The sequence below is a fragment of the Alligator mississippiensis genome, chromosome 3 (assembly GCF_030867095.1).
Source record: "Alligator mississippiensis isolate rAllMis1 chromosome 3, rAllMis1, whole genome shotgun sequence".
NCBI classification, from domain to species: domain Eukaryota; kingdom Metazoa; phylum Chordata; order Crocodylia; family Alligatoridae; genus Alligator; species Alligator mississippiensis.
The window spans coordinates 182,565,799-182,591,944 of NC_081826.1; the positions used below are offsets into that span (position 1 = coordinate 182,565,799).

The 26,146-nt window shown below is 43.6% G+C and overlaps 1 protein-coding gene across 9 annotated transcripts in view; it reads left to right on the forward strand.

Moving 5' to 3' along the window:
* NFIB (nuclear factor I B) overlaps window positions 1-26,146 on the forward strand; it is a 248,196-nt gene that overhangs the window by 159,858 nt on the left and 62,192 nt on the right. For all 9 annotated transcript variants that reach the window (XM_014611097.3, XM_006261055.4, XM_019483837.2 and 6 more), the window contains 3 exons: window positions 8,203-8,271; window positions 14,425-14,545; window positions 18,079-18,197. In XM_014611097.3, the coding sequence (XP_014466583.1) occupies window positions 8,203-8,271; window positions 14,425-14,545; window positions 18,079-18,197 (309 nt within the window). The remainder of the gene's footprint in view (window positions 1-8,202; window positions 8,272-14,424; window positions 14,546-18,078; window positions 18,198-26,146) is intronic.

Below are 26,146 nucleotides of genomic sequence, written 5' to 3' on the forward strand. Positions count from 1 at the left end.
CCTTCTCCTACCCCTCAATGCTGGTTCAGTTATTCAAAGGCTTGTAGAGCCAGAGCTCTGTGCAATCCTTTTGAGGAGCTACTCTGTGTGCAGCCTAATTCCCAGTATTGCCACCATGAACAGTTCAGAATTCATGAGCCCAAAAAGTCATAACATGGGTTGTTAGAACATAGGACTTCATGAAAGTAAAGAATGAATGGTGCAGTTGGTTTGTTGTTCTGACTTCTGATTTTTAAATTTTCCTGGTCACTCTAATGCAAGTTACACTACTGTAGTGTTAGGTGTTGAGGTGATGTTGACCCATGTTAGAGGATCTCTTATTGTATGACCCAACTAAGGTTGAGACCTGTATTTCCAGTATTTTATAGTCACATAGTAGGAGGTAGTCTGGGCACCAAAGAACTTAAAAGCTAATGCAAAACATAGTAGTAAATCTGAGATGTGGAAACTGGAGCTGTAGTTGACGAAACTAATTTCCTGCAAGGAATAGCAAACGTTCATTAAATAGGAGAAACTATGAAGCCCTCTTGAGCAGGGTATGATTTCAGTGTATAAATAGGGCTAGTCAAAATAGTTCATCAGAACTTTTTTTTTTAATGGAAAATGTGTGTGCATTTTTCAAGTTAGCAGATTGAGATTGGGGGAGGTTTGGTTGTTTTTTTACAAACAAAAATGTAATTTTTTTCACTGAAAAATTCAGTGCACAGAAACAGATCTTTTGATTCAGAAGTTCTGCCAAAGTGTCCTGTGCAAATTCTAGTTTGGTGTCATGTGCCCCTGGTGTCTTCTGTTGATCAGGATCCCACAGTGGTCCTGTAACTGCTGTGATGTGCATCCTCCTCTTTTCATAAGGGGTAACTGCAGTGTGTTGTGGGAGATGTCCAGTCAGGGGACCTGGCCTGTAGAGGGAATGACAATCTGAGGTACTTGATCTCTGCCTGAGGCACTCCTGGGACATTTCACAATAGGAGGATTTAAGAGTGTAATTTTTGGCCGAAAACTACAAAATGATATGAAAGAAAAAATTCTGTTTTCTAACCTGCTAGCACCTTTACCATCGATGGGGAGGGCTCTGTAATTCAGCAGCAGCACTTGGTATGCATTTGAAAATGAAACTTCCTTCCTGGAAAGATAGGTTCATTAAATCAAGTTGGGGCCTTTTTGGAGCTTACAGAGGTAGGGTCTGGACACAGAGACAGGTAACACTCACATTGTGTTCAGTTCTAAACTTGTTAGTTGGTCACACATGGTTCTTATCAGGACAGCTCCTATTAACCAAAAAAGAAACAGCAAAAATGCAAGACTGAAAGAGATTAATACTACATCCAAATCCTCTCCCCAATATGTTTTATACTAAAACTAATCTTCACAATTACTTTAGGTCCCTTATATGAAGTTTTATATGTAGCGTTTTTTAACCACACGTGAGTCATCAGTCAGGCTTGAACTCATTATCTTGATACCCACAACACGAACCACTTCTACTTCACTAGCATAAGTAAAAGGTGAGATAGTAACTGTGCTGTTCTCCTATATCAGTCTCTCAGATCAGCCCCATAGAAAGATAGGCAAGACGAGTGTTTATGGAACAGCAGGGGAGTACCAGGTTCAGGAATATTGGTTTGCCTTCCTGGTTCTGAGTCTAGTGGATGTAGATAGTATTTCCAAATGTAAAAGTACTTTGTTTAGGTGGGACTGTTGACTGTGAGAAGTAGGTGACTCTTATTCTTGAGCTGATGAACCAGCTGCTTGTAGGGTTAGCTTCCCTTATCCCTTAATCCACCCTTATCCAACTCCATTTACATTAGCTTAGACCAGTGGTCACCAACCAGTCAATCTTGATTGACTGGTTGATCATGGAGCCTCTGACAGTTAATTGCAGTCTGTAGATCCCTAGGAGGTAGATCCTGGGGTGCCCTTTACTTAGAAAAAGTGATCTTCACCATAAAAAGGTTGGAGAGTGAACACTGGCTTAAACTGAGTGAAAATCTAAGTGAACTGGTCCTTCTGCTGGGAGGAGCAGTCAGCCAAATCCAACCATTCACGCAGGTTCTTAACCTGCATGCAAGACCTTCACCTAATGCAGGAGGTATACGTCGCCACTAGGGGGAATGCCTTACTGGACTTGGTGTTGGGTACAGGGGAGGACCTGGTAGGGGAGCTGCAGATTCATGGTCACCTTGGGGACAGTGACCACCATCAATCAAATTCACCATATGGCGTAGGGTGGATAAAATAACTAGTAGGGTAGAAGTGCTTGACTTTAGGAAGGATAACTTCAGCGTGCTTAGGAGTCTAGTCTAGTCAATGACACACTGCAGGAGAAGAGTATTGGCAAGATGGGAGTCCAGGAAGGGTGGTCGTTCCTAAAGGAAGTGATTCTTCGGGCACAGAAGGAGACTATCCCAGTATGAGGGAAAAGGGGGAAAGGAGCCAAAAAACTTCCTTGGCTAAACAGGGAAATCCAGGGGAGCCTAAGGGCAAAAAAGAAGACATATAGGTGGTGGAAGCAAGGGGAAGCTACCAAGGAGGAGTATACCTACTTGGCCCACACTTCCAGGGAGGCAGTTAGAAAGGCCAAAGCAACTACAGAGCTGAGGCTGGCAACACAAATTAAAGACAACAAAAAGTCTTTTTTTAGGTATGTAGGGAGTAAAAGGAAGGCGCTGGGCAGCATAGGACCCCTACTGAACAAGGAGGAGCAATTAGTGACAGAGAGAGCGGCTGAGCTATTCAATGAGTTTTTTGCCTCAGTGTTCTTGAACAGGGCTCAAGATAAGTCTCCTAATGGGTTCTTAGATGGGCATCAGAGGAACACCAGCCCACCAAACGTCAGTGCTGACTTGGTGTAGAATCGCTTGGATGGACTGGATGTGTTTAAGTCCGCAGTGGACCCAGATGAGACTCATCCGAGGGTACTGAAGGAATTGGCCAGTGTCATAGCAGAACCACTGCCGTGGCTGTTTGAGCGCTCGTGGTGCTCGTGGTGCTCGGGTCAGGTTTCGGAGGACTAGAAAAGGGCCAAGGTGGTCCCTATTTTCAAGAAGGGGAGGAAGGAGGATCCAAGTAATTATAGGCCAGTCAGTCTCACCTCCATCCTTGGAAAGGTCTTTGAAAAGATCATGAAGGATCATATTTGTGGGAGTCCAGCAGGAAAAATAATGCAGCAGGGAAACCAGCATGGATTTGTAGCAGGTAGATTATGCCTGACCAATCTGGTTTCGTTTTGTGACAGGCTCACAAAATGTTTAGACGCAGGAGTAGAGGTGGATTTTAGCAAGACCTTCGATACAGTAGCTCATCCTATTCTCGTAAATAACTTAAGAGGCTGTGACATAGATGTTTACACAGTCTGGTGGGTAGTAAATTGACTTAGTGGTCGCACCCAGAGAGTGGTAGTAGATGGGTCGGTATCGACCTGGAAGGATGTGGGTAGTAGGGTACTGTTGGGTTCGGTCCTTGGACTTGTACTCTTCAGTATCTTCATCGGTGTCTTTGATGTGGGTGTGAAGTGTGCTCTATCCAAGTTTATGGACGATACTAAATTGTGGGGTGAAGTGCACACTCTGGAGGGTAGACCTGGACAGGTTAGAAAAGTGGGCAGTACACAATAGGATGCAGTACAACAAGGGCAAGTGCAGAATGCTGCACCTAGGGTGCAAAAATGTGATTCCACACCTACTGGCTAGGCAATGACCCACTCAGCAGCACAGAAGTGGAAAGGGATCTCAGAGTCATAGTGGACTCCAAGATGAACATGAGTCATCAGTGTGACGAAATCATCAGCAAAACTAACTGCACTTCATCATGCATCAGCAGATGCATGACAAATAGATCGAAGGAGGTGATACTTCCCCTCTATGCAGCATTGGTCAGACCACAGTTGGAGTACTCTGTCCAGTTTTAGGCGCTGTACTTCAAGAAGGATGTTGATAGACTCGAGAGGGTCCAGAGGAGGGCCACGCATATAGTTAGGGGCTTACCGGACAAGCCCTATGAGGAGAGACTGATGGACCTAGACCTCTTCAGCCTCCACAAGAGAAGGCTGAGAGGTGGCCTCGTGGCCGCCTACAAATTCATTAGGGGGACGCAGCAAGGGATTGGAGATGCTCTGTTCAACAGGGCACCTCTTGGGGTAACAAGGAACAATGGTCACAGACTGACAGCAGATTTAGGCTAGATATCAGGAAAAACTTCTTCACGGTAAGGATTGCCATATTTGGAATGGGCCTCCAAGGGAGGTGGTGCTCTCCCCTACCTTGAGGGTCTTTAAGAGAGGCTGGATAGGCATCTGGCTGGGGTCATCTGAGCCCTGCACTCTTTCCTGCCTAGGCAGAGGGTCGGACTCGATGATTTGTTGAGGTCCCTTCCGACCCTAGCATCTATGAATCTATGAACATGGCCGCATTAGAAAACAACAGCGTGTTCCACACAGACGTGTTTAGTCCCTGCTGCAGCGGTTCCCAAGCTGTGGGTTGTAACCCCAAATGGGGTCACAACATCAGTGGATGGGATCGCAGGGAGTGAGGGGCCATGCTGAAGAAATGAGGTCATGCTGAGGAAATGGGGCCATAAATGGAGTCATGGTGAGGAAAAGTTTGGGAAGTCCTGCCCTACTGTATCACTAGCTTCAGGAAAGGCTGCACTCAGGCCAGCTAGAATCAAGAAACTTCAATGTTCCTGGGAAGTGTCACATCCATGTGCCAACTCAGATGGCACTGTTTAAGGAGGGAGGTATAGAAAGGAAAGTTCACAAATATCATCAGAGTTTGTGCATCCTTTGTCCAAGTTGCTCATATGAATATTAAGAAGTGGGGGAAGAAAGTAAAATTAGAGTTAGGTATTTGACAGGTCTAATAAAGTTTGTTCAATTGACTGGTTAAATATCAAAAATTGTAAAAGATTGCCAATAGGTCCAAATAATACACAGAAGAAGTATAAGTTTTCTGTTAAGAAAGAAATGTGTCAAAAACAATTTTAAAAAATTGTATTTCTGTCAAGAAAAATTTAAAAAAAAAAGGTTTTTTTTGTATAATTTCTATAAACTTTGACCAGTCAAAAATATGCAGTCAATTCACAATATTTGACTGGTCAATTAAACGGCTTGCCAACCCTAAGTAAAATAACTCGTTACTCCTTAGATTTGGGGGTGGGGTGGATGCTAAGGCGCACAGTTGACAGCCCAGAGGTTGCAAGGTTAAGGCCCTAGAAAAAGTGTTCATGGTATGGCCTGTAAGGTTCCAATGAATCTGTGGGTTCTGCTAAATACCTTGTCATAAGGGCACAAAAAAGGAAGGGATTCCAGGGACAGAGCATGTGGCATGTTCAGGCCTCCTTGACACATGAGGAAAAATCTTTTATAGGATAATCCATCCATTCTTCTTAGCAGAAATGAACGGGGAAATTAAAGTAGAGAGAAGCTGTCAGAAGAGAGAGAGAAAGAAAGAAAGAGAGAGAGAAAAGGATGGGAGTAAAGAGGCATGAGAGGGAGACCTACAAATCTACCTCACCATTTAACGGAAATATAGGTCTTGTAACACCATATATTAGTGTTACTTGTAGTTGGAAATGTCATGACATATTGTGCTGTGCCAGTCAGTGATACGTATTGGCATAGTGGTTCTGTGGACCTGGAAGCTGATTACCATTGGTCCTTTTCACTTTTACCATTTGAAATTTTCAACAAATAGAATAGCAAAGATGGCAGTGGAGATAGAAATAAATGATCAAGTGTGAGCTCAGTTGCATGTGTTAGTATTTTTTTATCTTGTCAGGTGCACTTCATTTAGGCTAGGAACAGATGTTGCATCTGTCCCTGGACAAGGTGAGCTTTTGTTTGTCCTGGAACAAAAATATCCTGGGATTGGCCTGTAAACACATCACCCTTGAGTGCCTGAAAGCACTACCACTTTTCTGACCTTGATTCAGTGATGCAATTCTGAACAGACATACATTGCAATCTCCTGGGATAAACTGTTACTACCTCTTATCTGGAAAACCTTTTTAGAATTTATCCTAGGACAATAAACATCAACGTTTTCATGAGTGCAGTTTTTCCTGGGATAAAATGGTCTATCCTGGAATAAATGCAACATCTGTTTGCAGCCATAGACATATGTGCTAGTTAATTTAATTTGTGATATGTGAACCGAAAAAGAGTTCAGTTCTCTCTGAGAACAGTACTCACCTTGCAGAAGGTGAAAAATAACAAAAACTTGAAAATAAGCAAATTTAATTCCTAGTGCATTCAGGGAAAGATCGCTTAAGTAAAGCATGCTACTTTTCTGTCTATACCTTCACTTTATAGTCTTGCCAAATTACTTGAAAGTGGAAGGTGCTAGCTTCCTTAAAACACATTAGAGGAGTATGTTCAAGCCTTGCCACATTGCCATTACATATTCCAGATCATTTGAGTGTGATCAACGATGATCTGCAGTAGGTACTTTTAAGTTTCTTTTTTATATTTTTCTGTTGGCTAAGGTATTTATTTTATTAGTAGTACAATCCACGATGTTAATACCTAATACCTGGGTGGGGGGAATCCACCTTTTTAAGAGCACTTGCTTAAATATGCTATTGGTTTAGTCCAGTAACATTCATGATATGAATGATGTTGTAAAGGATTATATAGAATTCCAAAAAGTATGAGGCAAAGAGCATTTTAGTTGAATAGGAGAACATAGGAAAAATTATATATATTTTATTCAGTCATAGGTGTAAGTCCTAATATTAATAGAATGTAAAACCCAATAAATCCAAAAATGAATGGACTGCATTCATATATCTAAAGGCTTGAACTCAACCCGAACAAGTTCAAGCTGGGTGGTACATGGATAAGAGACTTCAAAGAAAATCTTGGTTTCTTTATTGTCTGTTTGAAAGTCCTGAAGCCACATCACTGGGACTATGTATATTAATTGTTTTTAATGTCAGTTCTTGTATCACTTCATCACTTCCAGGTATGACTGCAGTTCAGTAACAGGGAAAGTTAATACAGGTAAACAGAAGCCTTCATTATAGTTAATAGAAACCAAAAGTTTAACATCTGACTGTCTAAACTTCTAATATGTGCTCAGCATCAAGATAAAGACATGCTTCACACTCGCCACTAGAGGTACCGGGTCCTACTTCTTCTCTTGCTCCCATTTGAAGTCAATGGCAAAACTCCTATTGGCTTCAAAGACAAAGAGCTGGGCACTAACATGGTAACTCATAGTTGATATCAGCTTAAACCAGACTCCAGAAACACCTAGCCTGGAGAGAAGGGTGGTTTACTGTGCTATTACCAAGTTACCTAATCCAATATGCAATGTTCTAACCTCTTTTCATTTTGGTACTGTTATCAACATTTAAAAGAATAATGAAAAGCACTTATTATATACCATTCTCAAATGGTCTGGCTATGTTTTTAGTCAGGGACCAATCTAGAGCTAGTTCAGTGGCATGGTTGGACCCTGCTTTTGGACCACACTGCGAAAGCAGCAGCTGGGGAAAATTTTAACTCCCACAAACAGGAAAAAATCCTGCCTTCCTTTCCCTCCAGGCTCAGCAGCATGTCTCTACCCATCCCATTCCCCCTCCTCCACCCACTACTGCTGCTGTCCTTCTCTACTGTTCCTCCTCCTTGACCAGTTCCCCTGCCTCTGCCTCAAAGCAGGCTTACAGAAGGGGAAACTGCCTGCCACTGCCTGAGCTCTGCTTCATGTGCAGCTTGACTAGAGTGGGGCAGGAGCAGCTGTGGAGCTCCTCCAAACCCCAGCTCAGCTGGGAACAGCAGCAGTGCACGGAGGAGAGGGGCTGAGCACGGAGGAGAGAGTTTGTGTCGGGGAGATTTTTTTCTGATTTTGGGACTTAAAGTATGTGGTTGCTGCTCCCCCAGTGTGGTTTGCCTATTCCAGTGGGGGAGGGGGGAAACTGGGAGCAGGGGTGTAGCCATCCCTGCAACACTGATGTTTGCTCCCACACCACATTTTACAAAATCCTGTGTTTAGTGTAATGCTTGTTAATTTTCTTGGAGGCCTTTTATTTTTCCTCTTTAGAATCTTAATTTTTGAACATATCAGTTTGGATTTTAACTCTTACCGTGTCTAAGCTCAGTGTATTTTGATCTACTTTTTGGCCTTTCTTAGTTAATTGTGACATTAAATGGTCTGTGCTTTTGTCTTCTAAGCATGCTGATTATAGTATTGTGATCTTTTTCAGTGTACCTTGAGGATAGTTTTGTGAAATCTGGAGTCTTCAACGTGTCAGAACTTGTGAGGGTGTCCAGAAGTAAGTTAACAAACCACACTTAATGACCTAATATGTGCAAATAGCTTTATTCCAAACTTTTTTAAAGCAATTGCAGACTGTCAGTTGACTTCAGGCCTGAACCTAGACAGAAAGTTTTTCCTGTTGCACAGAATTTTGCTAATCTTGTGCACAGTTCATCTTGCATACATTTATAATAAAAATAGGTTTTCTTTTGTTTTGTTCAGGTTTTGAATGAAACATCTTTCTTCATAACTCAGGAATGCACAGCAAATTGATTTATGTAAGGTTTAACGGACTGAGATGTCAATAAAATGACATCTCAGTAATGGACTTTTTTTTGGTTGAACTTTCAACTTTCTCTTGCCATTCTGTTCATGTTTGAAATTATGCTGAACCATCTTTTTAAATTTAAACTTTTAAAATTTACTTTACTCTCCAAAGTAAAGAGTAATGGCCTTTAAAGGAAAATTGCATCATAGCAAGTGTAGACTGTAGGAATACTGTATTTTACTCAAATCTAAGGTGAGGTACCCCGCTTCAACATGAGGGGGAAGTCCCTCATCTTAGATTAAAGTACAAGTTGGCAGAGGCAGTGGTTGTAGCTCTGACACTGACCCCAGGAGCCACTAACCCCCTTCTCCTCCCCACAAAACTTGCCCTTCGTAGTCTCTCCCTTCTCCACCTTTGCTCCCTGCCATTATCCTGCCCACCTTCCACCACTGCTTCCCTTCCCTTCACAGCTCTGGCTCTGCATCTGGCTCTGGCTGTGGTCTCACTCCAGGCTAGAGTAGGGAGCACAGAGCACATGCTCCTTCCAGCTCCAGCCCAGCCACACAGAGGAAGTTCCAGGCCTGGCTCTGGCTCTGGCTCTGGGGCTGAAGCCAGAGCTGTTGCTGCTGCATGTCTGGGCTGGGACCAGAGGCAGCACATGCTCCCTGTCCTGGGCCAGTGTGGGACCTGAGCTAGAGCCAGAACTGAGGGGAAGGTAAGGAGTGGAGGTGAGGAGCTCTGTGGGGGGCAAGCAGCGGAGAGGGCAGGCACTGGTTTGTGCAGGTGGAACGGGGATAAACGATGGTGGGGACAGGTGGTAGGGGATGCAGGCACTGCAGGGAAGAACAGGCATCAGGGAAACAGGCACAGGGTGCAGGTGGGCTCACAGGTAGTGGGGTAGGAATACATGGGCTTAATATAGAATCTACTCATGAGCAAACACAACATACAGATGCAGAAATATTATTACAAATAGGAAATGAAGATGGGCAAGAAGAGATTTTTAATAAGAAACAGAGGGCAAAATTATGAATAAAATTAATTTAAGAATATCTCCTGTTTTTAGCAGTCAAGAATCTACAGTTTTGAGTTTTAACATGGGGTAAAATAATCTATGTATTTATTTTGCCCTTGTATTTGGTGCATTCCCTTCTTGTACTTAAAGTAAATGCTATTCATGCCTTTCCTTTGAGATTTAATTTGGAAGGAAGTGAACCAAAAAAAAAAACCATTCAGAAGTTATGTTTAGAAGCATGCGCAGTAACAAGTGTGGAGTTCATTGCTATTTTGATAGTTGAATGTTCAAGGAGGAACATTGCTCAGATGAGGAGTTTGACACAACACCAAAAATGAGAGAACACTTTTAAACTATCCACCCAGATTTCACACACGAGCTAGTTCAGGCTAGAACAGGAAAATTACAGGGTTTTAATTAGCTTGTAAGGGCTGAAGGCATGATTCTTTCTTCGTAGTTTTATGAATCAAGAATAATTCAGTTGAAAGTCAGTAAAATTACATCAGCAAAATGTAATATTGCACTGGGATATGTACAGAATATATTGATTGAATAAAACTGCTAGCTTTTTACCTTAGTACTGGGTTTTGGAGACCCATTAGGTGCATAGATATGCACGTACAATTCCTGTTGAATTATTTTATTTTGCAAAAGTTGGGAAGAAATATTCAAGAGCACAGTTTGTTCCCTCAATATGAAGCTACATGCACTTTGTGTTTGATAGGGTTGTGCGTGAGCAGCATTGAATATTCTTATGGAAGTCAGGGATTTGCATATGTGGAATGCAGGTTTGCGCATGCTCATCCGTTATTTTGTTCAAAGAACTCGAGCATATACTTTCAAGCTATTGCCCATTTAGAAAAGCATTTTATGACAGTATTGTTACCTTACTCTCTCCTTCTCACTCTTACACATGGGCTACAGACATCACACTTGTCCTGGGAGAAACAGTTTTCCCTAGGTGTAAGTGTAATCATTTGGATGTCTCTGTTCATTTTCCCAGGTCAAACCCTAAAAAGGTTCATGGGGTAAGAAGTGCTAACAGTTTGTCCCAGGACATTATGAAATACATTTGAATGAATGTCCCACGATTGCATCATTGAGTCAAGGCAGAAAAGCAGCAGTGCATCCAGTCACTCACTAAACCCTGATTAGATGGGCAGTGTGTGGACATTAGGGCTGTGCAAAGCTTTGAGTGCTGATTTGATTCAGAGGAGATTCGACTCGATTCGGTGGCTGAATCTCCGAATCCAGATTGAATCAGGAGACCAATTAAAAGGCCCAAAACTATTTGAAGCTCTTCGAATCAATTCAGAAAAGATTAGGAGAGCTTCAGCGATTCGGGCAGTCCCTTCTTGCTGCAGCAGGGAGCTGGATCGAGACTCCATGCTGGTAAGTAGGGGATGGGGGAGGGGACCATGAAGGGCACCTCTGCCAGGCCCCATCCCCAGCCTGCTGCCCCAGCCCCCATGAGTGCCCCCTGCCTGTTGTCCTAGCCCTGCCATGGCTGCCCCACCCAGACCCAGCTCCTGGCTCTTTAAAAAAAGCCCCCACTCATTGGCTGTTGCAAGGCAAGGCAGCAATCCCCACTGCCCCCCACCGCTCCATGCTTCATGAAGGGCTCTGCCACAAGCCCCCCAATCCCCATCCCCTCTTCCAGCCCCCCTACCATGGCTGCCCCACCCACCTCATCTCCCAGACCTTAAAAAAAGCCTCCACTCACTGGCTGCTGCAGTGGCCTCGGGGCTTCTGGGTGCTCGGGGTAGAGTGAGAGCTTTTTTTTTCCTTTTTTTTTTTCAAAGGGCCTGGAGCTGGGGCGGGAAGGGCAGCCATGGTGGGTGTGGCTGGGAGAACAGGCAGGGGTCGGGGGGCTCCTGGCAGAGCCCCCCACATGGCATGGGGCAGTGGGGGGCAGTGAGGATTGTCCCCCCTACCTGGCAGCAGCAGGGGAGCCAGGGGCTTTTTTTCCCCCTTTTTTTTAAAAAGCCAGGAGCTGGGAGAGTGGGTGAGGCAGCCATTGAGAGTGGGTGGGGGATGGGGCCAATTCAGATTCAGAATCAGATTCGGCTGAATCAATTTGGGACAGTGATTCATAGTTGCATAGTTGGTAGGGTTGGAAGGGAGCTGAGCAGATCATCAAGTCTGACCCGAGCAGATCATCAAGTCTGACCCCCTGCCATGGGCAGGAAGAATGTTGGGGTCAAATGACCCTGTCTAGCTGATTACCTAGCTTCCTTTTGAAGACCCCCAGGGTAGGAGCAAGCACCACTTCCCTTGGAACTTGGTTCCAGATCCTAGCCACACTGACTGTGAAGTAGTGCTTCCTGAAGTCTATCCTGACCCTACTCTCAATCACCGTATGGCCGTTATTCCTAGTTACTCCTGGTAGTGCTTGGGGGAACAGGGACTTTCCTGTTCCCCGCTGGTCCCCTCTGGTAAGTTTATAGACGGCCACCTGATCCCCTCTCAGCCTTCTCTTGGGGAGGCTGAACAGGTTCAGGTCCTGTAGCCTTTCCTCATAGGGCCTGCCCTGCTGCCCCCTGATCATGTGAGTGGCCCTCCTTTGGACCCTCTCAATGCTGTCCACATCTCTCCTGAAGTGTGGCACCCAGAATTGGATACAGTACTCCAACTGCGGCCTGACCAATGTTGCATAGAGGGGAAGGATCACCTCCTTGGACCTGGTTGTGATGCATCTGTGGATGCATGACAAGGTGCAGTTAGCCTTAGTGACCACGTCCTCGAATTGGCAGCCCATGTTCATTTTGGAATCAATAATGACTCCAAGATCCTTTTCTGCCTCTGTGCTGACAAGAAGGGAGTTCCACAGCCTGTAGGTATGCTGCTGGTTCTTCCTCCCCAGGTGTAATACCCTGCACTTGTCAGTATTATATCCTATCCGTCCACCCCTGTAACCTGTCCAGATCTAGTTGTAGCCTGTCCCTTCCTTCTAGCATGTCCACCTCTCCCCCCATTTTAGTGTCATCCATGAATTTGAACAAGGTGCTTTTCACCCCCTCATCCAAGTAGCTGATGAAGATGTTAAACAGTGCGGGCCCAAGGACCGAGCCCTGGGGGACCCCACTGCCCACATCCTTCCAGGTCGAAAATGACCCGTCCACCACCACTCTCTAGGTGTGGCCCTCCAGCCAACTTGTGACCCATCTAACTGTGTAGGCATCGATGCCATAGTTGCCTAATTTTTTGATGAGAATGGGGTGAGAGACAGTGTCAAAGGCCTTCCTAAAGTCCAGAAAGACTACGTCCACTGCTACCCCTGCGTCTAAGGATTTTGTGACCTGGTCATAGAAGGCCACCAGGTTGGTCCGACAGGACCTGCCCATAATGAACCCATATTGGTTGCCCCTAAGCATAATGTCCCTTGCTGGTCCCTCGCAGATGTGCTCTTGGATAATTCTTTCAAAGAGCTTCCGCAGGACCGAGGTAAGTCTAACGGGCCTATAGTTTCCCAGGTCCTCCTTCCTCCCCTTTTTGAAAATGTGGACCACATTGGCCCTTTTCCATTCCTCTGGCACCTGGCCAGAGCACCATGAGTGCTCATAAATCCATGCCAGGGGCTCTGCAATGACCTCTGCCAATTCCCTCAGCACCCTGGGGTGGAAATCATCTGGACCTGATTTGAACACATCCAGCCCCACCAGAAGTTCCCTAACTAGGTCCTCTCTGACCCTAGGCCTGGCTGTGCCTCTCCTGAGTCCATCCGGAATCCCGGTGGGGTGGATGTCCTGGTCCCTGCTCAGAAAAATGGAGCAAAAAATGTGTTAAAGAGGTCAGTTTTGTTGTCTGGTGCAACTGCCAGATTGCCAAGCATGTCCTGCAGGGGCCCCACGTTACCTGGTGCTTTCTTTTTACTCCCTGTGCATTTAAAAAAGGACTTCTTGTTATCCTTGATCCTGGTCGCTAGTCCTAGTTCTGTCTCCACCTTACCCTTCCTAACACCCCCACTACAGTTTCAAGCAATGGAGGTATAATCCTCCTTGGTGATGGCCCCTCCCTCCCATCAGGTGTACACCTTCTTTTCAGCTTTCACATGTTCCTGAATGCTTTTGGTGAGCCATGGGGGCTTTTGAGCACTCTGGTGATTCAAATCACCAAATCGAATCACCAGCCCCCAAATTGGCCAAATCTGAAGCAAATACTAGCTGCTTTGCACAGGCCTAGTGGACATACTAATCCTGGGACATTTTTATTCAGGTCAAACTTATACATTACTTGTCCTGGGCCACAAGCCACATCTGTTCCTAGCCATAATATACTTCTCATAATAAACTTAAAAGCGTATGGTTTCTGGGTGATATTTCCCCATGCATTTAACTTTAAGCTGCAACAGAGCTGTGCTTTCACTGTCAGAAAAATTCAAACCTTCTGATATGTTACACAATATGCAATTATTCTGGAAGTGCCAAAGGTTGTTCAAATGTACAATATTCAGACAGCAGATGAAAGTTAAGATTATAATATGTGTGGGCTAATGCACAATGTCTGTGTCAAGGATAAAAGGCAAAAGAAACAGTGTGGTGTGGTCTTATCATACAGGCCACTTTTAGGATGACTAGGTACTCTGTAATGTTAATGCTTTGTATCACAGTTTTATCCATTTCTTTGTATCAGTTCTTTTAAGTTGTCTGTTATGAAAGAATTCTTTACAAAATAATAAATAAAACTGTATAAATGTGAAGAGGTTTGTGATGGTGAGGGTGATAGGTTAAGGTGGGAAAATATTAACAGAACTTGTCTGTGCTTGATTTCCTCAATAGGTAGAATAGGTACACATTGTCATATTGCAAGGTTTTTTCAATGTTAAAATGGAGAAGATGGTAAGAGGATTAGAGATTACTTTTGACTCTTAATAACATGTTCTTCAGCACCCATAACCCAGGGAGCTGGGGTGAACTTCCCAATTGGAGAGCTTCCGAGCCAACCATACTACCATGACATGAACTCCGGTGTGAATCTACAGAGGTCACTGTCTTCTCCACCAAGCAGGTAAAAGCATAAGCATTGAAAAAGCAATAAATAATAACTAAGAGTAATTAATAATGCTACTGTTAATAATAATAATAATAATAATAATAATAATAATAATGAATACATGATTGGTTGGTTGATTGTGGGAAGTTAGTGTTGATTAGATGGGAAAGCAGTTCACAGATACCACAGACTAAGTGCATAATTTCATGCATTCTGTTTGCTTTTACCAAGTCATAGTTTCATAGTTGGTAGGGTCAGAAGGGACCTAAGCAGTTCATGAAGTCCAACCCCCTGCCACGGGCAGGAAAGAATGCTGGGGTCAAATGACCCTGGCAAGGTGTTCATCTAGCCTCCTTTTGAAGACCCCCAGGGTAGGAGCGAGCACCACTTCTCTAGGAAGTTGGTTCCAGCTCCTAGCCGCCTTGACTGTGAAGTAGTGCCTCCTAATGTCTAGCCTGAACCTACTCTCAGTCAGCTTATGGCCATTATTCTTTGTAACTCCCAGTAGTGCTCGGGGGAACAGGGACTCTCCCACTGCCTGCTAGTCCCCCTTGGCAAGTTTGTAGGTGGCCACCAGATCCCCTCTCAGCCTTCTTTTGTGTAGGCTGAACAGGTTCAGGTCCCATAGTCTCTCCTCATAGGACCTACCCTGCTGCCCCTGATCATGTGAATGGCCCTCCTCTGGACCCTCTCTGTGCTATCCACATCCCTCCTGAAGTGCGGCGCCCAGAACTGGACGCAGTACTCCAACTGTGGCCTGACCAGTGTCGCATAGAAAAGTCAAATATGTATGTTTTATAAATGATTACTAGGTTATTAATTCACAGTAGAAAATATCTTCCTGTAAAGGGTGATAGAGCTGTGTAGTATTAACACTGATGTTTCAGATAATCCAACTTCTGTCACATTTGTAAACCACTTCCTACTGCTATTAGAGACAAACCATTTTCCAGTGGTTTATTAGCAGAGCAATCTGAAACTTACTTCTCAGTAAATTAAACAATGATTTTAGACTCTCAAGAAGGATGCTATGCATGATGTATTTAAAATTACCAGCTAATTCAGGCTACATTTACAGCTCTATGGATGAACACAGTTTATTTTAATTTAACATTTCTATTTCTGAAATTATCTTTGCTGCCTTTCCTTACTTTCTGCATTCCTTCAAAAAAAAGATGCTTAGACACTTGAAGCTCCTACTGGGAGAACGATGAATAATCTCCTCATTTTCCAACTAGAATTCTCCACCTTTTGGAAAATAAGCCAAGACAATTCTTAGAAAAGTGTGAAAATTTGAAGCCTGACTCTCAAGAAGATGCTGACTGATAATTGCATGTGCATCATGGGTTAGGCATAGGGAAGGGGAAAATGAGAACCAGCAACCACATTAAATGTGGCCTATGGGGATCAAAACACCAAAGACCAGATCTGCATTCTACAGGAGAGCACAGTGGGTGAAGGATCCCCTGTTGGAATTCCTTTCTGAATGTTACATTCAGGAAAAGATTGCTCACTCTGGAATAGGCATGGGTTAGGTGCCCAAATGGGCAGAAGCTACCTCTAACGGGTCTGTTTACCTGGCCTCATCATTATGTCAGATGGCACAGTTCCTGGACCTCTCCTAATTGGAAGTTCCTCAGTATAGAGGAGGAACTGGAGAAATATACAATACTAATACAAGCTCTCCTAGTTTTTCTGGGGAATTTTCTTTGGGCTGGTGTTAGGGGACAATAAGTGTACTTGTGGCTCCATCCTTACGGTGCCACCTGCTTTCTGCTGCAGTTCACTTCTCTCCTCTATGGTTACAGATAGAAATTACGTTTGTTGTGCAATTGGCCCCTTGAAACCACTCGAAAGCCCAAACAGAAGAGCATGGCTACAGAGTGTTCCAATCATGCAACAAATTAACCCTTATTGTATGAGGGTTCAAATGAAGACGCTCCAAAGCAGAGTGCCTTCATTAATTTCTGTATGCCCTGACTGCAGCTGCTATTTTAGGATGGGAGGGAGAGAAGGCAGGGGAAGGAGGTTCATTCTGGAGTTCTCTCACCCCTGCTGGGGTGGAGGAGGGGGCAGGTGGATTGGAGCCCCTCACTTCAGGGGCACTCCAGTGTACCTGCTCTCCACTCCAGTGGGGCTGAGAACCCCGAATGGACCTCTCTCCCCTGCCTTCTTCCCCTCTCATTCTGAGACAGCAGTGGAGTTGCAAGGGGAGTGGAGCTACGGGGAGAGGCTGCACAGCTGCAGCCTGTCTCCCTGGATTGGCTGTATGTTGGAGCCAATCCCCCAACCTCCTGATCCAATAACTAATGTCTGTTGAGTCAGGAGAATCAGTCTAACTCATGGTGCTTTCTATGAATTGCTATGAGTTAGACATGGGAGCTGCATTTTTGTCTGTTCTCTCTATTTGTATATTCTGATTCTGTGAACCAACTTTTGGTGCAGGGATCCTAGATATATCAGGCAGCACTAGAGAGATGAGATAGATGAGTGGAGAATCTGTTTTGCCCAGGGATTTTGGATTTATATTCCTATTCCAGAACAATAAGTTGTGGTATTGCTTGGTTTGCTGAAGCTACCAGGGTATCACAATATCAGAGGTACTATGTTTTATATGGGATCTTTGTTGTCAAAGAGTATTACCTCATCAATGAAACAGTAACTGTCTGGGCTTGAGAGCAGATTTTGTAGGTTTTAAAATTATTGTTGATAAGGTTAGAACATTCTTCTACCAGTATCTGGTTGTAGTGGTTAGTCAGCCTATGCTCCAGGATTCAACTAAGCTTTGAAATTTAAAAAAAGAATGAAAAGAAAGAGAGAATAATCATTCTCATAGTACTGTCACAGTTTCTTTAAAATAATATTATTAAAATTTTCATGCTTAGTTCCCCACCTTTCTTTCCCCACCTTTCTTTGGAAAACTGCTACATTGATAAGAAGAAATCTGCCTTTGTCCTACTAGATTGAAATGGTGCCATAGTACAAGTGGTGATACTTGAAATGCAGGCCTTTCATTGTCAATTAAATTAACTGAAAATGAAAAGACCATGTCAGGATAGGCATCTTGTAAAAGTCCTGCACTCTGATCTGGTAGGATATAGCAAGCTGTTTTTTCTCCCTTTACACATTCAGAATAATTCCAGTTTCGCCTGGTTAATTTTGGCATGGGTTCAACTCTGTTTGTTTGTTTTTTTGCCTCAAATGAATCCCTTGGAGAATTTAACTTTCTAACGATACATCTTTTACAGCAGGTGGCAGAAAACAGATCTTTGACCAATGTTTTAAATGCTGTTGGATTTAGGACATGCAGGGATTTGTGTGTGTGTGCGCATGTGCACATGTGTATATAATGTAAAAGAAATAGACACTATATAAACAACCTTGTTTCAGACTTATGCATGAGGTTAAGTGTAAAATTAGTTTTTTGGTTTAATGCCTACATTGTTCTCTGTTTTGCAAAATTTGTCATAATCCTTATAGATTTTGCCATACCATTGCTAAATAAATGTACATAAGACTTAATCCCGACACTTACGATATTTCAACAGCAAGAGACCCAAAACTATCTCCATAGATGAGAATATGGAGCCAAGTCCAACAGGAGACTTTTATCCCTCTCCAAATTCACCAGCTGCTGGGAGTCGGACATGGCATGAAAGAGATCAAGGTTAGTAACATTTTGTAACAATGTGTTCAAGCATTCATCAGTGTTATAAATTTTCCCGCTCCTTTCTTGCATTAAAACAATAAAGCAATGGTGTATTGCAGTAAGTTAGCTTGACTGTTCTATGTAACCCATTTTTGCTGAACGTTTTTACATAATCATAATTTTTCCACACAGTAAACTGCATTATCATCATCAAAACATTTATTGCAGATGAAGTCTTCTTTAAGCACCTAATTTATATTGTGGACACTATAAAAGATAATTACGCTGTTCCAAAATGATCTGAACAATGCATTTTTATTGAGTAAAAATGAACTATTTTTACTTTCTGGTTTGGCCATTATTAGTATACTCAGCTTCTGCAGTGGGATTTGCATTAATGTACATCTCAGCATCTTTTACCTTCAAGAGAACTCAGTCTTAGCCCTTGGTTATTGAAGTCAGCGGCTATGTCTACACATGTGCTTAGCTGTGGAGTCGACTAATTAGCTGGGGAGTAAAACATCACTTGTGGAGTAAAGACACACATGCAGTGCTATTAGGCCACAGTTCACTAATTAATGCCATTGTAAGATAGTACTGTTGGGGACAGTACTATCTCATGGCGGGGGGTAATTAACTGCGATTAAATGTACATGTAAATGCTGACCACAGGCATAAATTGTGCTCTGTCAGCCCAGCCAGCAGGGGTCAGACTCCTGCCTGCCACCTAGCCACATGGTTCTGCACTTTCAGCACCCTCATGTTCCACCTAGCCCCTCTGCTACCTCAAAGTGGAGACTGGGACTGGCCGCTGGCGCCCTCTGCCAGCCTAATGTAAACTGCTCTGCCTTGGCTAAAATTGCTGCTGTCTCAGGCACATGTAGAGATGCTACACTCAGGAATAGTTTACTCTGGTTCAAACTGCTCCAGAGTTTGAACCAGTGTGCTAAATTAATTGCACATGTAGATGCACCCAGTGTAGATTTTCCCTCCAATTAGTAAGGCATTATGAAATTCCCAGTATATGCATTGTATATATTTCATGCACTGTGTTGTTCAAAGAGTCTTCTGCTTGAGGTTCTGCCACTCTTTGGAACCATCTACACAGTATGCAGCATTGCTTGCAAGAATGAAATAATAGAGCTAGATAGGAAGTTCCCTGTTCAGCTCCCTCTCCTGATACATATTTTGTTCTACTCAGTCTGTTGTTTGATATTCTAGTTCTCACCTTTCTCCATTACTAACTGGCAGTTTGATGCATGGCATCTTCCATGGTTTAGGTCTGTTGCTTAACTTTTATTTGTGCTTTTCTTCCTTTAGTTCCACCCCCTCCTTCCCCCTTCCCCCCCCCCCATCTCTTTGGGTGGTGTTTGTTTAGCAATTAATGTCGTTATATTTGACGTTTTCTGTGGAATGGGATTAAACCAGCAGCGGTCTTCTATGTGCCTTGTTGACAAGTAGCAGACATGCAGAAATGGAGATGCCAACATTTCATATGTGAATAGTGCTATATTTATGTTGTGCCAGTTGCAGAACAGCCAAAAATTTGCTAGTAGTGAGGATCTGGAGGTGGCAATAGTGATAGATCCATAGTGCTGAACCAAGCTTAAATAACTTAGATTGGGAATTCAAAGAGGTATTCAAAGCAGTTACGTGCCCTTTAAAACTAAATGGAAGTAGGGTACCTAACTCCTTTAGGAACGTTTTAATCTAAGGGAATACCATGTGAATACACATTATGTTGGCATTTAGCCTTCTATCAAAATCAGTACTGATTTGTTGGTCCTCTTGGAGAAGGTTGGATGAGCTTTTTATTCCTCATAAAGGGTAGATACTGTGAAATGTAATAGAAAAATAGACACAAAGGGCATAATGTGAATAACCTCACTATAGATTGTCCTTGCTGTTGCTGCAAGTTGTATGCTGCATAAGCATGTATCATGAAAGGTTGGAATGTGATTAAGGGAGAATTAGTGGTTTGCCTAGGCAGTGGCAGCTGTGAAATTGGGGGAAAAGTAAAATTTCACCAAACTTCAGTAAAAGACTCATCATATACCACACTCTTTCTAATTAGGAAAGCTCCAGCCCTCGCCTTTTTATAAGCTTTAGAGCTCTCTGTGTAAGTAAAGAACTGTTATCTATTCCTCTTACTGACATACAATCTCTGAAGAGCTTCTTATGAAACAAAATGTGTATGCATTTTCTATTTGTCTGTTTTGAAAGAGCAGTGTAGGGAGATGAAAGTAAGAACAGAAATAAGTAAGCAAATATGAAAAAATAAAAATCAAAGGCAAAGGCATAGTAATTAACCATGATGGCCAATCAGTGCCATAGAGAGTAAGTAGTATAGTTTAAAATGACCCTGGTGCATTTTTTTTAAATGATGGGTAAAGAAATAGTGGAGAAAACTTTAATGATCTGTTTGATTAATAAACAAATATTTTTCTTAGTTTATATCAAGCAAGAATAATATCATAGTATCATAATGCTTAGGGTCAAAAGGGACCTAAACTGATCATCTGGTCCGACCCCATGCCCCAGGCAGGAACAGGTGCCGGGATCATATCACCCCAGCCAAATATCTGTCCAGCCTCCTCTTGAAGACCTCTAGGGTAGGAGAGAGCACCACCTCACTTTGGGAACCCATTTCAGAGCCTGGCAGCCCTAACTGTAAAGTAATGTCTCCTGATGTCCACCCTGAACCTTCTCTCTTACAATTTGTGGCCATTATTCCTAGTAACCCTGGGTGGTGCCTGGGGGAACAGAGCCTCTCCCAGTTCTCTCTGGTCTCTCCTGGTGAGCTTGTAAATGGCCACCAGATCCCCTCTCAGCCTTCTCTTGTGGAGGCTGAATAGGTTCAGGCCCTTTAGCCTCTCTTCTTAGGGCCTACCCCGCTACTCCTTGACCATGCGAGTGGCCCTCCTCTGGACCCTCTCAGTGCTAGCCACATCCCTCTTGAAGTGTGGAGCCCAGAACTGGATGCAGTACTCCAACTGTGGCCTGACCAATGCCGCATAGAGGGGAAGGATCACCTCCCTGGGCCTGCTTGTGATGCATCTGTAGATGCATGACAAGGTGTGGTTAGCCTTACTGACCACTTCCTCACGTTGGCAGCTCATGTTCATCCTGGAGTCAACAATGACTCTAACATTCCTTTCTGCCACCGTGTTGACAAGTAGGGTGTTCCCCAGCCTATAGGTGTATTTGCTGGTTCCTTCTCCTTAGATGCAGCACCTTGCACTTGTCTGTGTTGAATTCCATCCTATTCTCATCCGCCCACCTCTGTAATTTGTCTAGACCTGGCTGGATTCTGTCCCTCTCCACCAGTGTGCTCACCTTGTCCCACAGCTTGGTGTCGTCAGCTAATTTGGACAGCATGCATTCCACACCCACATCCAGATCGCTGACAAAGATGTTGAACAGTACAGGCCTCAGGACTGAGCCCTGGGGGACTCCATTGCCCACATCCCTTCAGGTCGAGAACAACCTGTCCACCACCACTCTCTGAGTATGACCATCTAGCCAATTTGCCACCCATCTAACTGAATGCATCAATGCCACAGTCACCAAGTTTTTTTTTAAGAGAATGTGGTGGGAAGCCATGTCAATGGCCTTCTTAAAGTCCAGGAAGAAAACATCCACCCGACATCCTCGTCCAGGGACTTTGTGACCTGATCATAAAAAGAAATCAGGTTAATCAAGCAGGACCTGCCCTCAGTGAACCCATGTTGGTTGCCCCTGAGCTTTACCTTCCCTTCTGGGCCCTTGCAGATGTGCTCCTTGATAATTTTCTCAAAGGTCTTCCCAAGGACCGAGGTAAACTGACTGGCCTATAATTGCCGGGGTCCTCCTTTCTCCCCTTCTTGTAAGTGGGAACCAGGTTGGCCCTTTTCCAATCCTCTGCTACCTGGCCAGCACCCCATGAGCATTCATACAGGCGTGCCAGGGGCCTCGGTATCAATCCCGCCAATTCCCTCAGCATCCTTGGGTGAAGAGCATCTGGAACTACTGATTTAAACATGTCCAGCCCCTCCAAAAGTTCCCTAAGTCGCCTCTGACCCTAGGCATGGCGGTGCCTCCCCTGGGTCCGTCTGCAATTCTAGCGGGGAAGATGTCCCGGTCCCTGTTCAGGAATATGGAGGCAAAGAATTCATTAAAGAGGTCAGCTTTTTCATTTGCTGCAATCACCAGATTGCCAAGCCTATTCTGTAGGGGCCCCACGTTACCTGATCGGTGCCTTCTTCTTGCTTCCTATGTATTTGAAAAAGGACTTTTTATTATCCTTAATTCTGGTCGCTAGCCCTAGATCCATCTCTGCCTTGGCCTTCCTAACAGCCTCCCTGCAGTCCTGAGCAATGGAGGCATAATCCTCCTTGGTGATAACTCTTTACTTCCACTGTTTGTACACCTCCTTTTTTGCCCTCAGGCATCCCTGGATGTCTATGCCGAGCCATGGGAGCTTCTTAGCACTCCTTCCCCCCTTGGTGCGCATTGGGACTGACTTCCTTTAAGCTTAGAGGATCATCTCCTTGAGGAACAACCACCCGTCTTGGACTCCCATCTCATCTCATTGAAGCTCTGAGACCCCAATGCCTCTCCTACTAACCTTAGCTTACAGAAGTTGGACTTCCTGAAGTCGAGGACCTCTGCCTGGCTGCTTGCTTTCACTACCCTCTGCTGGATAGTAAATTCCAGCAGGCGATGATCGCTGTTGCCCAGGTGGTCGAGCACCTGCAGACTCCTCACAAGGTTGTCACCTGTGGCAAGGACCAGGTCCAGCAAGGCATTTCCCCTGGTGGGACTATGCAGCTCCTGGGTTAGGTGAAGGTTCCGTATCCCGGCTAGGAACCTCCGTGGGTGGTCAGACCTGGATAACTGATCCTCCCAGCAGATGTCTGGGTAGTTTAGGTCACCCATGACAACCTCATCCCTTGACTTTACAGCCTCCGTGAACTGACCTGAGAATTCCAGGTCCAGCTCATCCCCCTGGTGAGACAGTCTGTAGTAGACACCCACTATCAAGTCCCTTTCCCCACGGCCCCCTTGCAGTCTTACCCTCATTTTGCCCCTCCTCTGACCCCATTCTGATCATTGAGGATGTGTATTGCTCTTTGATGTATTGCACTACACCCCCCCCACACACACTTTTCCCTGCTCTGTCTCGCCTGTACAGCCTGTATCCCTCGATGTCCACTGCCCAGTTGTGGGTAGAATCCCACTAGGTTTCTGTGAGTCCCACTAGGTCTGGGTTTTTGCTAGCTAGCAGGAGGGCGAGTTCCTCCTGCTTATTTCCCATGCTTAAAGCATTTGTGTAGAGGCATTTGAGGCCTCCTGTAGGTGCCCGTGCTGCCCCCTTGTTCCTAAGTCTGCCCTGGCCCCTGTCACTTACCTGGGTACTAGTTGTGTGTGTCATCTGGCTTGATGGCGAAGTGTCCTCGTGTTCCTCTGAGTCCATGTCCCCTGGCGAACCTATTTTAAAGCTTGCTATATGAGATCAGTCAGCCTGGAAGAAAAAAAATGCTTACCTTTTGGGGAGAGATGAAGCTCCTCCTGCCTGAGCATGTCCTCTGTATGGAAATGAGGGTCATGGTCCAAGAACGCAAGGCCTGCCTGGTAACACCAGCTCCAAAGTCGCCGGTTGACCTCACCGATGCATGTCTCGTGGTGCCGTCTGCGCCTGCTCACTGGAAGGATAAAAGAAAAAACTACCTCTGCCCCTGTCTCCTTGAGCTTTGCCCCTAGAGCCTTGTAGTCTTTCAAGTTCTGAAGCTCTGAATAACTTCAGAACATTTTATATGCATATAATACTTTCTTTCCAAAACCTCTCTTAGTGAAGAATATTAACATAATAGAGAAATATCCAGTAAGATCAGACTTTAAACCTATTTTCCTTAGTATTACAACATGGTTTAAAGTGTAAATGTAAAGCACATATATTTGTTAATAATATACCCTATAATAGAGGGACCAAAGCAGATTCATATGTCATTCTGTAGTCAATGTTTTCCAAAAATACCTAATGTCAGTATACAGTTAAGTGAATTTTAATTTTACAGCTCCTGCGTAATGTCCACTCTCTCACATTTCTCCTGTCATTTGCTAACAGTCAGGAGTTAGGATATGAACATACAATTTAAACAAACAGGTAGACCTGCTTCATTTGTTGATTGCTCGTTCAACCCTCCTATACTCAGACCGAAACCCTCTTAGCTGGTCACCCCTCTCCTGAACTTATGCCATCTTTTGCTTTTTCCCTCCATACTAGACACGCCCATCCTGTTGGGTTCTTCATCTTGCTGGCCCTTCCTCGGTTAGGTCATGTTTAAAACGGATATTTTAATTTCTGAAGTGAGGGACTTAACAGAGGAAGGAGTTAAAGTTGTCCAGGAACAGAGCTATAAGAGACAACTTAAAATTGTTTGGTGTCCTATATTGGACAGAGCTCAGGACTACTTTCAGCTCCTAGTGTATCTGCAGAAAGCTGATGCATATTCAGTCATAATCTTTTATCTGTGCTATATGCAGAGAAAACCAGATACAGATAATGCGTTTAAGAAATACTTCTCACTACAAAAAAGCTTTGAAATATATTTGAACAAAGTTCTTAATTGTGTGTGACATTTCTGAGCCATCATACTAAAAATGGCATTGTAGTGGAAGTGGCATTTCTATCCAAACTTTGCATGTGCAACGCTAAACCAGTTTCTCTCCTACTTTTTTGATGGTTGAAGCATTGGAAGTCACTCATGCTTAATATTTAAAAAGCATGTTTAATTTTTAAACATCAGTATTCCCATATGCTGTTTCAAGCAATATTAAAATAAGTCAGAATCTTACTTTAATATTGGTTGGTTTTGCTCTGAGCTTCACTTGTGTCAGAGTTGTAAGTAATATCTTTTTTCAGTATAACTGCTGACATTAGCAGTAGGTTCAGCAGCAGGTTAATCAAGGTGAAAAGTGCTTTCTTACCTTCTGAGCCTTAAGACTGCTGGGCTGAGTGGAATGGATAAAGCAGTTTTCAAAGGCTTAATACTTAAAAAAGACAAATATAAATTAAAATTCAGTGAATAGTATAACAACAAATGTGTTATATTAAGTTCAATGAGAGTTCCACGTATGTGTCACAGACAGAATCCATTATCAAGTAGGAATAAGTGATAATTTACCAGAATGTTACTTAAACTCCACTTTGAACAGAATAAAATAATGGGGTTTGATTTAATTAGCATGGTGAAGCATAAAAAGTGTGAAATGGGTACAACATCACTGCAATTTTATGAGCAAAGAATGAAACTCTAGTCCCCTTAAACTCAGTGGTAAGATTCCCAAAAATATTAGTGGAGCCAGAATTTCACCATAAACCTAAGTTCTCTTTTGTTCAGAGTGACTTCTTACCTAGTCATGCGTATTTTAAAAGCTGTTTGAAATATGTGGATTGGCTATAAAATTTAGGCAAAAATAAGGACATGATTTTTGCTCAAGTACACATTTGAATCAGGTTCTTAATTAATTAATATGGATAATAATGTATAGAAGAAGAGAGTTGAGGGGAAAAGGCAAGAAAATAGTGTGTAGAAAGTACCCATATATCATCCAACAGCTTTCATTTTTCTCCAATATTTTTATTTAATAAAAGTCCTTGTTCTAAAACCTGGTTATGGGTCTAGTGTCTTTTATTTTGAAAAGAAAATCATTAGGTATGACTGCAATATATGTTTTCCATATGTAGCTAGTAGGTTAAAGCTTGCCTCAAGTAGGTACATGCACCTCTCATTTATATCAATGACAGCTACATGTGCAGGAGGCTATTACTTGGCCATTAGCATATTTAGAACAACTATTTTTTGAATAACCCTGTTGTGTGAACTGAAGTTGGGTCCAGCCTCTATAAAATGTAATTGATAGAGATTTGCTTTATTTTACTATTGATAAGATCCTCAGGATACCTGAAACCAGTGGGTCCTGAT